This window comes from Calonectris borealis, chromosome 18, assembly GCF_964195595.1.
Source record: "Calonectris borealis chromosome 18, bCalBor7.hap1.2, whole genome shotgun sequence".
In the NCBI taxonomy this organism is placed as follows: Eukaryota; Metazoa; Chordata; class Aves; order Procellariiformes; family Procellariidae; genus Calonectris; species Calonectris borealis.
Genome location: NC_134329.1, coordinates 10992345 through 11006373, shown reverse-complemented (window position 1 = coordinate 11006373; position 14029 = coordinate 10992345). Strand labels below are relative to the sequence as shown.

Sequence of the window (14029 nt, the reverse complement as noted above, 5' to 3'; positions counted from 1 at the left end):
CTAACGGATACATAAAGCCAGAACAGCGGAATTAGGCTTTGAAATTTGCCTGTTTTTCATCTAATAAATTATATTTGCTATACCAATGAATCTGAAACAGAACACTACACACTTTACTTAATACTGAATAACAGTACCTAAACCTCATACCAGCTGCTTTTTGCTTTGTGTAGATTATGGCAGAGGTACTCCTCAGTCTGTATCATAGAAGTAAAGTATTTTACTGTTCCTGGAAAACTGTTTGGATTTTTTTGCCTGAACTGTTCTCCTTTCCCTTTCCAAAGCCCTCACTACCCCCCAGGTGCAAACTTCCTCTGCTTTGAAACTTTCCCCCTGTGGACTGGACTAGATGCAATTATTTCCTGAAATATTTAATCTGGCAGTGTTAACTTTGGCCAGTCAAAGTAAATATAAGTGAGTGAAGACGAAATAGTGAAAATTTAACTCTGGTCCCTGAAGCCAAATGCCCACTGCCATACCAGCAGGCAGGAGACAGAGACACAGAAGCCTGTGATGACAAAGACACATCACACACTGGACAACCAGCCCCCAGCCAGAGATGACCGGCTTCCTATCAGACCTGGTAAGTACTTGTATTTACATATGTGACATTTTTGTATGCTACTAGTGTTTCAAAGAAAACGAAATCAGTATCTCAGTAAAAACAACAAGGCTCCTATTCACTAAACGTATCTTGGAAGTGGTTTTGCCCACCATTTTGAGGTATTACAGATGTTTGCACTTCATATCCACTGCCATCCATCTTTGTCTTATTTTTATCAATACATTAACATTTCTTAAATGTTTTCATTTACTGGAAAATATTTTCTTACCTTCAAACATCATTTGCTTTGCTTACCTGCTGAAAAAACAGTTTTGTTAAATATACCACTAATTATTTAGTGCAAGAGATGGTAGGCAGAGGTTTTGAAAGGCAGGGAACAGGACTGGATGTTGGCAGCTGTGGCATCTTGACAGGGATGTTTATGAAAGCCTGCAGCATTTATATCTGTCATGGTTTAACCCCAGTCAGCAACTAACCCAGTCACCACACAGCCACTCGCTCACACCCCACCCCGGTGGGATGGAGGAGAGGATCGAAGGGCAGAAGTAAGAAAACTCGTGGGCTGAGATACGAACAGTTTAATACTTGAAATATTATTATAATAATAATAACAATACCAAGAACAACAACAACAACAATAATGAATTGTAATGAAGAGGAAAACAAGGAGAGAGAGAGAGAGAGAGAGGAACAAAACCCAGGAAAAACTAGTGATGCAACTGCTCACCACCTGCTGACCGATGCCCAGTCAGTCCCCAAGCAGTGATTGCTGCCTCCCAGCCAACTCCCCGCAGTTTATATACTGAATATGACATCATATAGTACGGAATATCCCTTTGGTAAGTTTGGGTCAGCTATCCTGGCTATGCTCCCTCTTAGCTTCTTGTGCACCTGGCAGAGCATGGGAAGCTGAAAAGTCCTTGATTTAGTGTAAGCACTACTGAGCAACAACTAAAACATCAGGGTGTTACCAACATTATTCTTATATTAAAAACAAAACACAGCACTATACCAGCTACCAGGAAGAAAATGAACTCTATCCCAGCCGATATCCCAGGACAATATCCTGGCTACAGCTGAGTCTTGAACCCAGGGTTGCTGCCTCACACATCAGTGAGGCACCGCCACTTAGGACAAAGCCTCTTTCAAAAAGACCACTCAGCTCCTGCCGGGCACACTTAAACTCTCATCCAGGAAAGAGGAATATGGCAGGGCACCTCTGAAAAGCTGATGATTTTTCGTTCATTCACAGCATATTCACTATGTCCTGCTGCAAAGGCTGCTGTAGAGTAAACCTAAGTGCAGTGCTGGTTGTGTATTTTCAGATCTGTAATCAACTAGAAAAAAAATCAGAAAAAATATCAAAGTGGGATGTCTGTTCTCAAAGCTCCCAAGAGATTAAGATGACCATGCTGCTTGAGACAGGCAGGTGGGGCAAGAGTTCAGGACTGATGATGGTAATAAGAGCTAGAAACGACACTTTCCTCCTACAGCACATCTTAAGCAGAACCATTGCAGAAGGGAATTTCTGTCCCAAAACCTTTCCTTGCTGTTCCCTCCGCTCCATTTAGGTAAACAAGCATGGATTTCCAAGGGCTGCCACACTGACAGGAATCTGAGTGGAAAAACATACTGTAAGCAACACCGGTCTGTTTTTTTTTCCACATTTCAGACTTCTTTTTTAGCTGCTGTGGGTGATTTCAGGAGGCTTTGCCACAAAACTTGAGTTGAGGGATCACTGCCCACTATTCAAGGGCCTGAAGGGTAGCTAGCACAGCAGCTGCTCTGTCAGATAAGATAGGAAAGGTCTAGGTACAGAGGGCCTGGTCACTACTGTGGGCACAGGTCTGAGCTGCAGGTAGCCTGGCCACTGTCCAGATAGCAAAGAGGACAGTAAGACCTCCCTCCCCAAAACCACTCTCACATGTTTTAGCCCTGGAATGTGGAATGACCTGCAGCTTGCTACTCTGTTGACTAATTATTGAGAAGGGGAGGGAAATGTAATGGTTTCCATAGCTAAAGGCTGCATTTCCTTGAGTTGGATGTAGGGAAATCACAGGAGGATGTACACTTCACACCAGGGCAAGCAGAGGGAACATGCCTATCTGCAAATCCCTTGAACAAATGAGACGTTTCTGGAGAATGAAAGACACATTCCAAGAACAGCCTGATGTGGCTACAAGCTTAAGAAGATTTTGTTCTACCTCTGCAGGTACAGTACCAGGGGCTCTTTCAAATGATTACTGTCCTGGGGATCGGTGGAACATTCCAAATTGGCTTTCAAATTTCTACAATCACCTACATGTCTCAGGTAGGCAAAGATGCACATGGCACACTGGTTAACAGTGCCACTGAATCTACATTCCTGCTTGAGGATGTTCCTTTCTGGCAGTCAGCAAGGGTTTAATCACAGTATTCTCCTCTCACAATTCTTTCCCATTACTATGCTACCATGTAAAGCAGAACATGTCAAAGTGTTGAAAATAGAAGAAAAGAGAGAGACCTGCAAGTGGTTATTTATAGAACTGTTCCTCAGAAGATGCACACTGACTGGGGTGGCATCTGTCTCCCCTATAAACGTACAGCACATGTACCTACTTCAGTGGACTCACTTGACACTGTTCTTCACTACAAGTCCGTGCCTCAGTTCCTCAGATTTCAAGGACAAAAAAGCAAAGAATGAACTCCTTTTAATGGCAAAATGAACACATCATACTCTATTACACTATGTCTATTAGCTAATGCACATTTTTTAGAGTCTTTATGAAATAGTGACTTTAGCTAAAGCAACAAAATTATGTTCTAAATATAATAAAATACATGCACTGGAGTTACAGTTATTGTTAATGAAAATTCTTTTTTCTGTCTCAGCATGTTAAGGCTTTCATTAATGAAACTTGGCTGGAGCGATATGGCTACCCCATCCATCAGGATAACCTCTTGTTCCTGTGGTCTATCACCGTGTCCATCTTTGGTATAGGAGGTCTCTTGGGTTCTTCAGGAAGTAGATACCTGACTGTCAAGTATGGCAAGTATGTATGTTTGAAGACAATTTGTCAACTGAATCTTAGCTTAAGGAAATGACAATTGAGGTTTTAAATATGAGACAGACTTTTGGGCTTAGGAATGGCTGTAATACAGCCAGCTTAGCAGTGGTATCAACAGATTTTGCTGCTTCTTGCCGTTGTCCTGTGGCACAGGCTAATCAACTGTGCTGCCAGCCTTCACACCAGATGCAGTTACGCAGGTCGGGTTAATCTTGGCAAGGAGGAAAGGCAGCCCCCTGGCTGAAGACAGACTGGATTTCTTGGAGGTGCTACTCAAAATACAGCAGCATTGAGATGCTCCTAGGCGCTACATCAATGTGTTTCATGATGGATTTTCAAGTGCAGAAAAGCGTTAAGACTTTTCTCCGTTGCAAAACCCAGAAGTGTTCCCAAATGCCCAGGTCTAGCCAAGGCACACTGTGAGTCCAGAGTATCCAGTGCCAACAGTGTGGAAAGGCTTATTTTGTCCCGGACTACATATGTATAATTTCACAAAATTAGCAAGACAATTTCACCCAAGACATCCTGCATGCCAGGAGATTATGTGCCATTTTCCTTCTGATTTACAAAAACTCTTTTTACTTTCTTGCACTTACAGAAAGAAATGTCTTCTGTGCAACAATCTGCTCATGATAGTGGCAGCATCCATCATGGGCTGCAGTAAAATAGCCCAGTCCTTTGAAATGATTCTAATTGGACGCTTCATGTGTGGAATAAGTGCAGGTAAGTGCACAGGTCAGCAGGCTTTCCCAAAATTTTACATATTCATTCAAAGTAAATAATGACCCTCCACAAAGAAAATAAAATATTAAAGTCAATGATCCCTTGTCAGAAGATCTTCTGTAACACCCAGCAATAAAGAGCATAATCACTACTAATTTTGCTGATACCAAATTAAATTCAGCTTTGCCAAGTGCATAAATATTCAAAGCTGTCAGGAATGTTTTGATACAATATGAAACAAGGGTTTTTTCCTGATGGAAAAATATGTATAATATTTTGGTTAACAGTACTGGAAATTATATGGTGTATGATTTAAAGCTAATTTTCTCATAAGGCTCCAGAGAACCTTATGTTTTGATACAATATGAAACAAGGGTTTTTTCCTGATGGAAAAATATGTATAATATTTTGGTTAACAGTACTGGAAATTATATGGTGTATGGTTTAAAGCTAGTTTTCTCATAAGGCTCCAGAGAACCAGGCTGTTCAAGGCCATGGCCATTTAATTTTGACTCTGAACATATTTCAGGAATGTTCTACAAAGGTATTCAACCTGCTTCAAAGCAGTAAGTCCTTGGGGTTAGTACAAAGAGCTGGGCATAATCAAGCAAAATCACTCCTGGCAGGTAGACCACATGCAGCAAAAACATCCTGTGCTGATATCAGTATGCCTTGTATTTGTCTCCTACACAAAAAGCTGCTTTTTCATTTAGTTTAGATATTAAAAGGGATGTCTATTTTAACTTATTTAACTAGAAATTAATGTCTATTTTTCAAATAACCAGATTTTGTACATTGCTTCTCTGACAAACAGTTGTATTGAAGAACTACAGTTGTATTTTGAGAACTACTCACTCACAGGGGCCCTGCTGTGGTCTAAAACCTGTATCATGCCTCATGCAAAGACCTAATTTTTGTTAAAAAGATTGCATATCTGCATTGCTCCTGCCACGTAAAGCCAGGAGAACATGTTGCTTTCAAAACAGATAAAAGGGGCTGTGACCACCATATCAGGAAAAAGCTCTTGTTCCCAGACTAGTTTTCAGCATGTCTGAGTTATTAAGTGTTTCACATATAGCTGGAAACATCAACTCTGCCTGAATTCATCAAAATTATTGCTGGACACTGGAAAAGATATACTTGTGTCTCCCCCTAAATCATGTAGAAATTAACATTGAATATAGCACTGTATATTTTAATCTGCTCTGGATCTACCATACAGCTCTTCTATAGCATTATGTCAGAAAAGGTTGAGATTATGTGGGTTAACTACAAGCATATTAAATATTACTACAGGGTGTTTAGTTATTCAGCACTTGCATACTCTGTGTCCTTTAAAATATGCTAAGACTCACAATAGATACTATGATGAGGCTACACCTACACCCCAAAGGGAAAACTGTACATTTCTTAAGATCAGGAAACTGCACTATGAAAAGAGGACCACTTTTGTAGAAAGGGTTAGAAAATCTAGTACTGAAAAATCTCATACGTGGATTGAGGTATCAGAAACGATTTGGTGAATGAGGCAGCTATATTCTGTAATGCTTAATTATTTACATGCAATCTTATTTCCAATGGTTATGAATGTCTTCTTTCTTCTCTCCCATAATTCTCTCCTCACCTCAAGGTCTTTGTGCTCCTCTACATCATCAATACGTTGGAGAAATTTCCCCTAGGAAGCTACGTGGATTTGCAAACTCTACTTCCTCTTTCTTCTGGTCACTGGGAAAAGCCGTAGGGCAAATTTCAGGACAAAGGTATAATACGATTTATTTCCCACCCAATCAGTTCCTGGATCCCCTCTACATTTTGCGTTTTCCTCTGCTTTTCCATCCATTCCTTTCTCTCCTGAAAACCAATGCAATGAACTTTTATTCTACACACATGTTTTATCCCTGCCAGGGAGCTGCTGGGCAGCCAGTCCCTGTGGCCCATGCTGATGGCCTCCTGTGGACTTCCAGCACTGGTGCAGCTGGTGACTCTGCCCTTCTTCCCTGAGTCCCCACCATATCTCCTCATGCATAAAGAAGACCAGGAAGGCTGCAAAAAAGGTAACTGAGGGCTCCAGGTTCCTATTCCTCACTTGACTTTCAATTGTTTTGTGATGTTTGCTCTCCCCATATGGAAAAAAATAAACAGGACAAAGTTTCTCCCTGCTCATTTCCAAGATGACTCTGTCAATACCTACTAAGTATATTTTTGTTGTAGTCCCCACATAGAACATGAAACTATTTCTCTCCACAGTTCGGTATTACAAAACCTTTCACATTCATCTGACACCACCTGTGCTGTCAGTCTGATGATAAATGATAAATGATAAATGATAAATGATAAATGATAAATGATAAATGATAAATGATAAATGATAAATGATAAATGCCTGTTTGCACTGCAGGGCTCCATAGGGCACCCCTTAGCTCTTGCTGGCTGTGTACCCCGCTCATACCCTGAGAGAAGGATGAAGGGAGAAAAGTAGGACCCATGGGCAGGGAGGGAGTCATTGTGCACCCGACTAGGTCCCTCTGTCAGAACAGGTCCCTCTGTGCAGGAGGGGACCAGAGCTCTGGAACACCCTATAGGACATCTCTGCCTTGCACCAGAGCCACAGCCTATGCATGCTGTGGTGCCAGACGTGTGCATCACCTACTCAACAAACTCCTTAGGCAACAAACAATAGAGACAAATTAACATGGCAGGTCTCGCTCTCCTTCTCCTCCACAGCCATAAGGCAGCTTTGGGGTGAAGGCCATCACCAAGCAGAGATTGATGACATCATGAAAGAGAAGGCAACAATGAAAAACACCAAGATCTTGAGTGTCCTGGAGCTAATGAAAGAACAAGCTTTCCGTTGGCAGCTGTACATGATAGTTATTCTGACCGCCACAGTTCAGCTATGTGGCATCAATGCAGTTGAGTGTTTTTCCCCCTTAAAGTCTCAAAACACTTATTGACAACCTTAAAGGAGACATCATGGCTTCCAGGAGTTCCCTCCATTTTTCTCAGGCTTCTCAGGCCACAACATGATGTCTGCCAGGGCAGCAGCAGCAGTCTGCAAACATTGGCCGGGCTCTTCATGTGACATCCCTTTGCCCAGCTCTTGGTCCTTGCTGGAATTACCTTCCTCGGTAGTTAGGTTTATTTAACAATCATTTTTGGAAGCTGTTACAAAGCCTCAGAATCCACTCTTACAAATGAGCCCACCCTATATTGGCAAAATCTGCAGTGTAGTTTTATGTTACTCCTCTCCCTGCAACTGCTACTATTTGCCCCCCGGCTCTTATCATCCTAAGATGTTGGGATGGCAGTATGCTCACTCTACCTTTAAAGCTAATCAATGAGCATGCTCTCCGTTCTGGCAGCTTCTGCAGTTCTCCCCCTCTTCCTCACAGCAGCACTTTTCTGGGATTGTTTTGAAGCCACAGCTTTGCAATTGCCTGCATGATTCTTCTACCTCTAACATCACGATGCAGCAACATCTGTAAAGGAAATACACAGCTGAGTCTTACACAGCTTAAACTGGAATCTTTATCATCTCAGCATATCTCCAAACAATAGCAGAGATACTTGAAAAGAAAAGATGCTTGTTTCACCCCCTCACAACTCCATAACCCATGCTCTTCTTTCTTGTGAATATCCTACAACGATGTTTTTGGATGGGCTCCGGAAGAGACAATATATCTGGCTCTCTCTGAAAGCACCTAAATCAGGACTCTGCAAACCTAATTACATTGCAGCAGCTGGAGGTCCTTTTATCCCAGCATTTTATCTTTTACCAAATTAATTAATTAATTACATTTTATAATGTTTTTGTCTGCCAATAAAGTGAATACTACCAAAAAGAGTGCAGAATTCTAGCTCACTCCAGAGCTGAGCTGCATCCTCCTTGGTTAGCAGCTCCTATCCAGGGCAGTGTCACACAGGTATGGGTAAGAAATCAATTATTTTCTTCTCTTACTGTTTTATGGGTTTTTTTCCAGATTTATTTTTATACTTTTGAAGTCCTCCAGGCAGCCGGCTTTGATGAAAGAATGATCTCCTATATGACCCTCTCTGTTGGACTCTCTGAACTCGTAGCTACTGTAGTCTGTGTAAGTCACATTACTACGAGAATGTGTCACAATTTGCTCTTCTGGCACTGACACCAGTGTGATTTCTGTCCTTCAGAGCTCCATCATTGAGCGACTGGGCAGGAAAGTGCTCCTAAGGGGAGGCTATTGGATCATGGGTTCACTGCTAGCTGGTATCACCGTGACTCTCTCCCTACAGGTAAGGAAACTCTTCTCATGGCAGATCTCTTTCCATTATATATTCTGTTTCTAACCTCTGCTCACAGGCAGGATCATGCTACTAAGAATGGAAAGTGAGGCTTAGAAGTGCCAAAATAACTTCTGTGTTAACCCTCTGGGAGGGGAATATCCTGAAGATTAAACCCACTCTCAGCAAGTACTCTCTTGTACTCCTGCCTTCCTTTCAGTATAATCCCATGAGCTCAGCAAGGAGCACATAAAACACTGGGAGACTAGCACCAATTCCTGATTTCATCAGACTGCAAGGACAAAACACTGGCCAGTGTAGATCAAAAGACAGTTCTAGGAAAATGTTAGTTTTTAACAAGTAACAATAAAAAAACCAGACTCTTTGCATCAGTTAATTTGAAATTTAACTTTGCTGCAGACGACACTGGGAATGCACATATCTGTTCACAGACTGGAGACAAGTTCACCTCTATAACACTGTGTCATTGCTGTAGCTTCTTCAGAAGCCAGTCTCCTGGGTTACCAGTATTCATCCAAGAGCTACTCTATAGATACTACTGTAAAATTAGCCTTGAAGCAAGGTGGCAGCAGACTTCCAGTTTTGCTTCATTCATGCAGGATCTCAAGCATAGTAGAGAGAAATCTTTTTTCCCAAAGCATCGAGTCTCATATCTTCTTGACTAAGATCTAGGAAAGTTCCTTTTCAGTACCAGTTATTGAACCTATCACTTAATAAAAGTGAAGAAAGATATGATTTGGCCTTCCCATATTCTCTAAGGGTTGGGGGAAGCACTGTGGGGCCAAGAAGAAAGGAGGACAGGGTGGAAAAGTACTATTCAGACTTCCTTTAATTGAAGGCCTCCAAGCTTGACAGCTGCTAGCAAACCTGTTTCTCTGCTCACCTAACAAAAACCTCACTGCTCCATCCACAGGAAAAAGCACACGCATTTCTCTGCCAGTTTCCCCACACTGTATATTTTTTCTTGAGGTGACAGTGTTGGAAAACAAGCAGCATTTCTCACCTACGGTTATCAACAGATTTCACCCAGAAGTTTGTTATGTTTTTTTTTTCCCCCAGGACTGGTATTTCTGGATGCCATACTGCAGCCTTTGTCTGATTATTTTGTTTGTAGTTGTCTTTGGAGTCGGGCCAGGTGAGTACTTCATTCAAAAGAAATAAAGGAATCGAGTCATGTGAGCTTATTAATATGGCTAGGAAAATACTGCGTAATATTGCATAACATTTAGCATAAGTAAATTCATTTAACCTAATCTTGTAGTCATTTAAACATTGTGGGTCCAATCATTGGCCAGAAATTTCAATGCCATCAGGTTTGGGTTTTGCTAATGAGAGGAAAGGAAGAGAGAAAAAAGTACTCACTGGAAAAATACAGCAAAAATAGAGCAAAAGCAGATGGGTAAAATATTTTTTTTAAAATACCAAAGAAAAAAGAAAGAAAAAGAAAAGCAAGAGTTCTTTTAAATTCAGTGTTGTATAATGTTACATCTTATCCCAGATAGACAGCAGTGCAGAAGACTCTCTTCGGAGTAATTCTTTTCCTAGCATATACTACCTGCTCCTTTTAAAATTTTTTTTTAAAGCCTATTCATTTTTAAAATATTTGCCTACTGCCCTGGTTTCAGCTGGGATAGACTTAATTTTCTTTCTAGTAGCTGGTATAGTGCTGTGTTTTGGATTTAGTACAAGAATAATGTTGATGACACACTGATGTTTTAGCTGTTGCTAAGTAGTGCTTACACTAAATCAAGGACTTTTCAGCTTCTCATGCTCTACCAACCAAGAAGGCTGGAGATGCACAAGAAGCAGGGAGGGGGCACAGCCAGGACAGCTGACCCCAACTGGCCAAAGGGATATTCCATACCATACGACATCATACCCAGTATATAAACTAGGGGAAAGGTGGCAGGGGGGCCACTGCTCAGGGACTGGCTGGGCATCGGTCAGCAGGTGGTGAGCAATTGCATCGTGCGTCACTTACTTTGCGTATTCTATTATTACTATTACTATTATAATATTTCAATTATTAAACTGTTCTTATCTCAACGCACGACTTTTTTCACTTTTACTCTTCCAATTCTCTCCCCCATCCCACGGGGGCGGGGGAGTGAGTGAGCGGTTGTGTGGTGCTCAGTTGCCAGCTGGGGTTAAACTATGACACCTTCCCATACGGCAGGGCTGAATTATTTTCTTAACTCAAACCTGTCAGAGTCCTGTGACTTCAAAACATAACTGAAATGCCCAGGAAGTCAATCCAGAAAGATCACTCATTGGTGACCTAGCAGTATCATGCTGGGAATTCTTGTTAGTAATAATAATTGTTATTCCGTCCTTACACAGCTTCTTTCATGAGATGTCAGACTTTCTCAAGTGTTAATTACTTAATTCTTGAACCTCCCCAATAAATGCATTTGAATAATTTACCATTTTAATAAGCTGATGTCTAGCAGTTTATAAGATGCCACAAACATTTTCTTTTCTAAAAAATAGCAACATACTCAAGTTTTTTGAATACCAGTCTTTTCAATGCTTAATCCAAATGTTCAAATTAAACACATCAACAAGTAATAATTCTTATTCTTCTTTCCTTCCAGCTGGTGCCACAGTTTCCATTAGGGTTGAAATTTTCAAGCTGTCATGCAGACCACCCGCCTTTGTGATCAGTGCAGTTCTGAACTGGCTGGGCGTCTTTGTGATCGGAACAACCTTCCCATTCATTGTGGTGAGTGACTTTCCCTGGGACATTCCCCAGGGGCACTAAGCTCGAGTCAGCCATGGGAGCAGGAAGAAGAGCAGCAGGAGATGACAATGCCATGTCAGTCTAGAGTGGCATTAGCACCAGACTGAAATATTTGTCAAAGGTCAAAATAGAAAGAACTCCTTATCAAATTCAAAGTACTTTGGGACCCAAATACAAAAACTGTGCCAAAAAAGTGACAAAAGAAAAGATATGCTCATCTTGCTCTCTTTCTCACTTTGCTCTTCCCTGCAGGAAAGACTCAAGCACTTCTGCTTCCTCATCTTTATGGGGGTACTTTTCACTTCAGGGATAATTATCCACCTGGTCCTTCCAGAAACAAAAGGGAAATCAATCGTGGAAATCACAGAAGAATTCAATAAGCTAAACTTTAAAAAGAAGCATGTTCCAGCAACTCCAAATCATGTCACAGAGGATTACACCTTCTGCACCAGGCTTTGACCCGCCTTTGAGGGGAATCAGGCTTTCTTAAAAGGAAGGAAAAAAAGACATTTGTCGTTTTCTGACTAGCAATTTGGTCCAAATGGACTGTCAGTTTTCATATCTGTCACTTCTAAGGTTCCCATTTTTCCAAGCCAGCATCTTTCTCAAGCACTCCACTCTGGGCAGCTTAGAAAAGGGATGATAGCTGATATTAACAGGTGAATCATGAGCATTTTGGCTTAACTTGCCGATGTGTAAATCTCTTCCATAACAGAGCAACTAATACACAGTAAAACTACATGTAGAATTTATAAACCCTCCACTGATCACAGAGAAAGGGAAGACCTCTGATGCCCTCTCTCTCTCTGATTTCTGAGTGTGTTTTTACAACGCTGAAATGGGAATAGTGAAGTTCTTGGCTTGCTCTCTCTGGCTAGGGTTCAATCCATAACAGATTAAAGAAAAAAAAATAGTGGAATAGGAGAGAAATTCTTTATTTCTCTGGACTCAATTGAATAATCAAACCTTGCCAGATTCCCATGCATAACACCATGTTGTCCTTCTGTTGTATCTAATTTGACAGACTTCAACCCCTTTGTTTTCCATGTCAGCAGCCCTCCTTGGTTTGATTTTTTGCTAAAAAATTCAGCTGTTTGATTTTAAGCTCAGACTTGTTCATGATAAAGTATGGGGAAAAAGTTCGTATACAACTGTTCTCAAGGAATGGTGCCTTTCAGTGGCAATACAGCTAAAGGACTCATGGGTGGAATCCAGTTGCCATTAAACACAAGCACCTAGAGTCATTTTAGATACTCGGTGCTATCTTGCCCATCACCGTCGTCATCTCGAGTCTGTAGCTCCTCTTCCAGGATCAGAGTTCCCTCAGATATCTCATGGGCTATGAATCCCATAGCAATTTAGCAGCTACTTTCCTTTGTGTGACTTTTGGCTACCTGGACCCACTTTACCCCAGAAGAACCACCCCAGACTGGAACTCCTGGCTGTAACAATACCTGTTGCTTTACAGTTTCTCCTAAAAACATCTGTACAGTACCTTGCTATATGTGCAGCATACTGTCAGCAAAAGCTCAGTCATGTCCTCCAGCTCTTGAATACATGCAGGGCTCCTGCCTAGGGTGTATTTCTCTATCATGACTAAGAAGTGATCACACATCCTCATATTTCAAGGATGTGCAATCATACAGACTCTTCAGTTATTGTACACTGCAAGTGTAGATACTGATTGACAACTGTAGAGATGACTGTAAATATTTTATGCCTTGAATATTTTGTCAGACACATTTACAAGTAAAAGTGGGAAATGTAATTCTAAGAAAAGGAACTTCTAAGGTGTTCATTTAAGCATTTCCAACAACAATTTATAGTTTAATTTACAGTCGTGGTTTAACCCCAGCTGGCAACTACGCACCTCACAGCTGCTCGCTTACACCTCCCGGGTGGGATGGGGGAGAGAATCAGAAGAGTAAAAGTGAGGATACTTGTGGGTTGAGATAAAGACAGTTTAATAGGTAAAGCAAAAGCCGCACACGCAAGTAAAGCAAATCAAGGAATTCATTCACTCCTTCCCATCGGCAGGCAGGTGTTCAGCCATCTCCAGGAAAGCAGGGCTCCATCACGCGTAACAGTTACTTGGGAAGACAAACGCCATGACTCCGAACGTCCCCCACTTCTATCTTCTTCCCCCAGCTTTATATGCTGAGCATGTCATCATATAGTATGGAATATCCCTTTGGTCAGTTGGGGTCAGCTGTTCCAGCTGTGTCCCCTCCCAATTTCTTGTGCACCCCCAGCCTCCTTGCTGGTGGGCTGGGGTGAGAAGCAGGAAAGGCCTTGACTCTGTGTAAGCACTGCTCAGCAGTAACGAAAACATCCCTGTGTTATCAACACTGTTTTCAGCACAATTTAGGGTTTAATTTACAGTCTCTCATAGGAGTTTTGGCAATTTTTACAAGCATGTAGTGTGCACAAAGATAAGGAAACAAAGTGAGAGAATATGTTAAAACATATCATATGCAAGTTTTCTAGCTTCCAGATTTAGTGTGATATACCATTCCCAATGATCTCTGTTGTAGGAATGGATGCAATATAATTTTCTACATTGACCTATAATCAACATCTGTGCTTGAGTTCACATACTGCAGGCTTTCAAACTGTGAATGATCTTCAAGGCAATCTGATACTGAGTTCCTAATTCTTCTTTTTGCTATATATAGT

General features: G+C 41.4%; 1 protein-coding gene across 1 annotated transcript; it reads left to right on the top strand.

Moving 5' to 3' along the window:
* Nucleotides 1-559: 559 nt before the first annotated feature.
* Nucleotides 560-12420, top strand: LOC142090282 (solute carrier family 2, facilitated glucose transporter member 11-like). Its single transcript, XM_075167924.1, has 12 exons — nt 560-583; nt 2778-2876; nt 3437-3597; nt 4211-4335; nt 5966-6095; nt 6241-6389; nt 7060-7247; nt 8316-8426; nt 8503-8604; nt 9673-9748; nt 11208-11335; nt 11606-12420. The coding sequence occupies exons 1-12, from the start codon at nt 560-562 to the stop codon at nt 11810-11812; spliced, it is 1500 nt and encodes a 499-aa protein (XP_075024025.1). The 3' UTR covers nt 11813-12420.
* The last annotated feature ends 1609 nt before the right edge of the window (nt 12421-14029 follow it).

Bases quoted from the DNA above. Each gene is read 5' to 3' on its own strand.
- LOC142090282 (XM_075167924.1), top strand. From the start codon at position 560: ATGACCGGCTTCCTATCAGACCTG. The intron at 584-2,777 runs GTAAGTACTTGT...CTACCTCTGCAG, and splicing joins CCGGCTTCCTATCAGACCTG to GTACAGTACCAGGGGCTCTT. The intron at 2,877-3,436 runs GTAGGCAAAGAT...TTTCTGTCTCAG, and splicing joins CAATCACCTACATGTCTCAG to CATGTTAAGGCTTTCATTAA.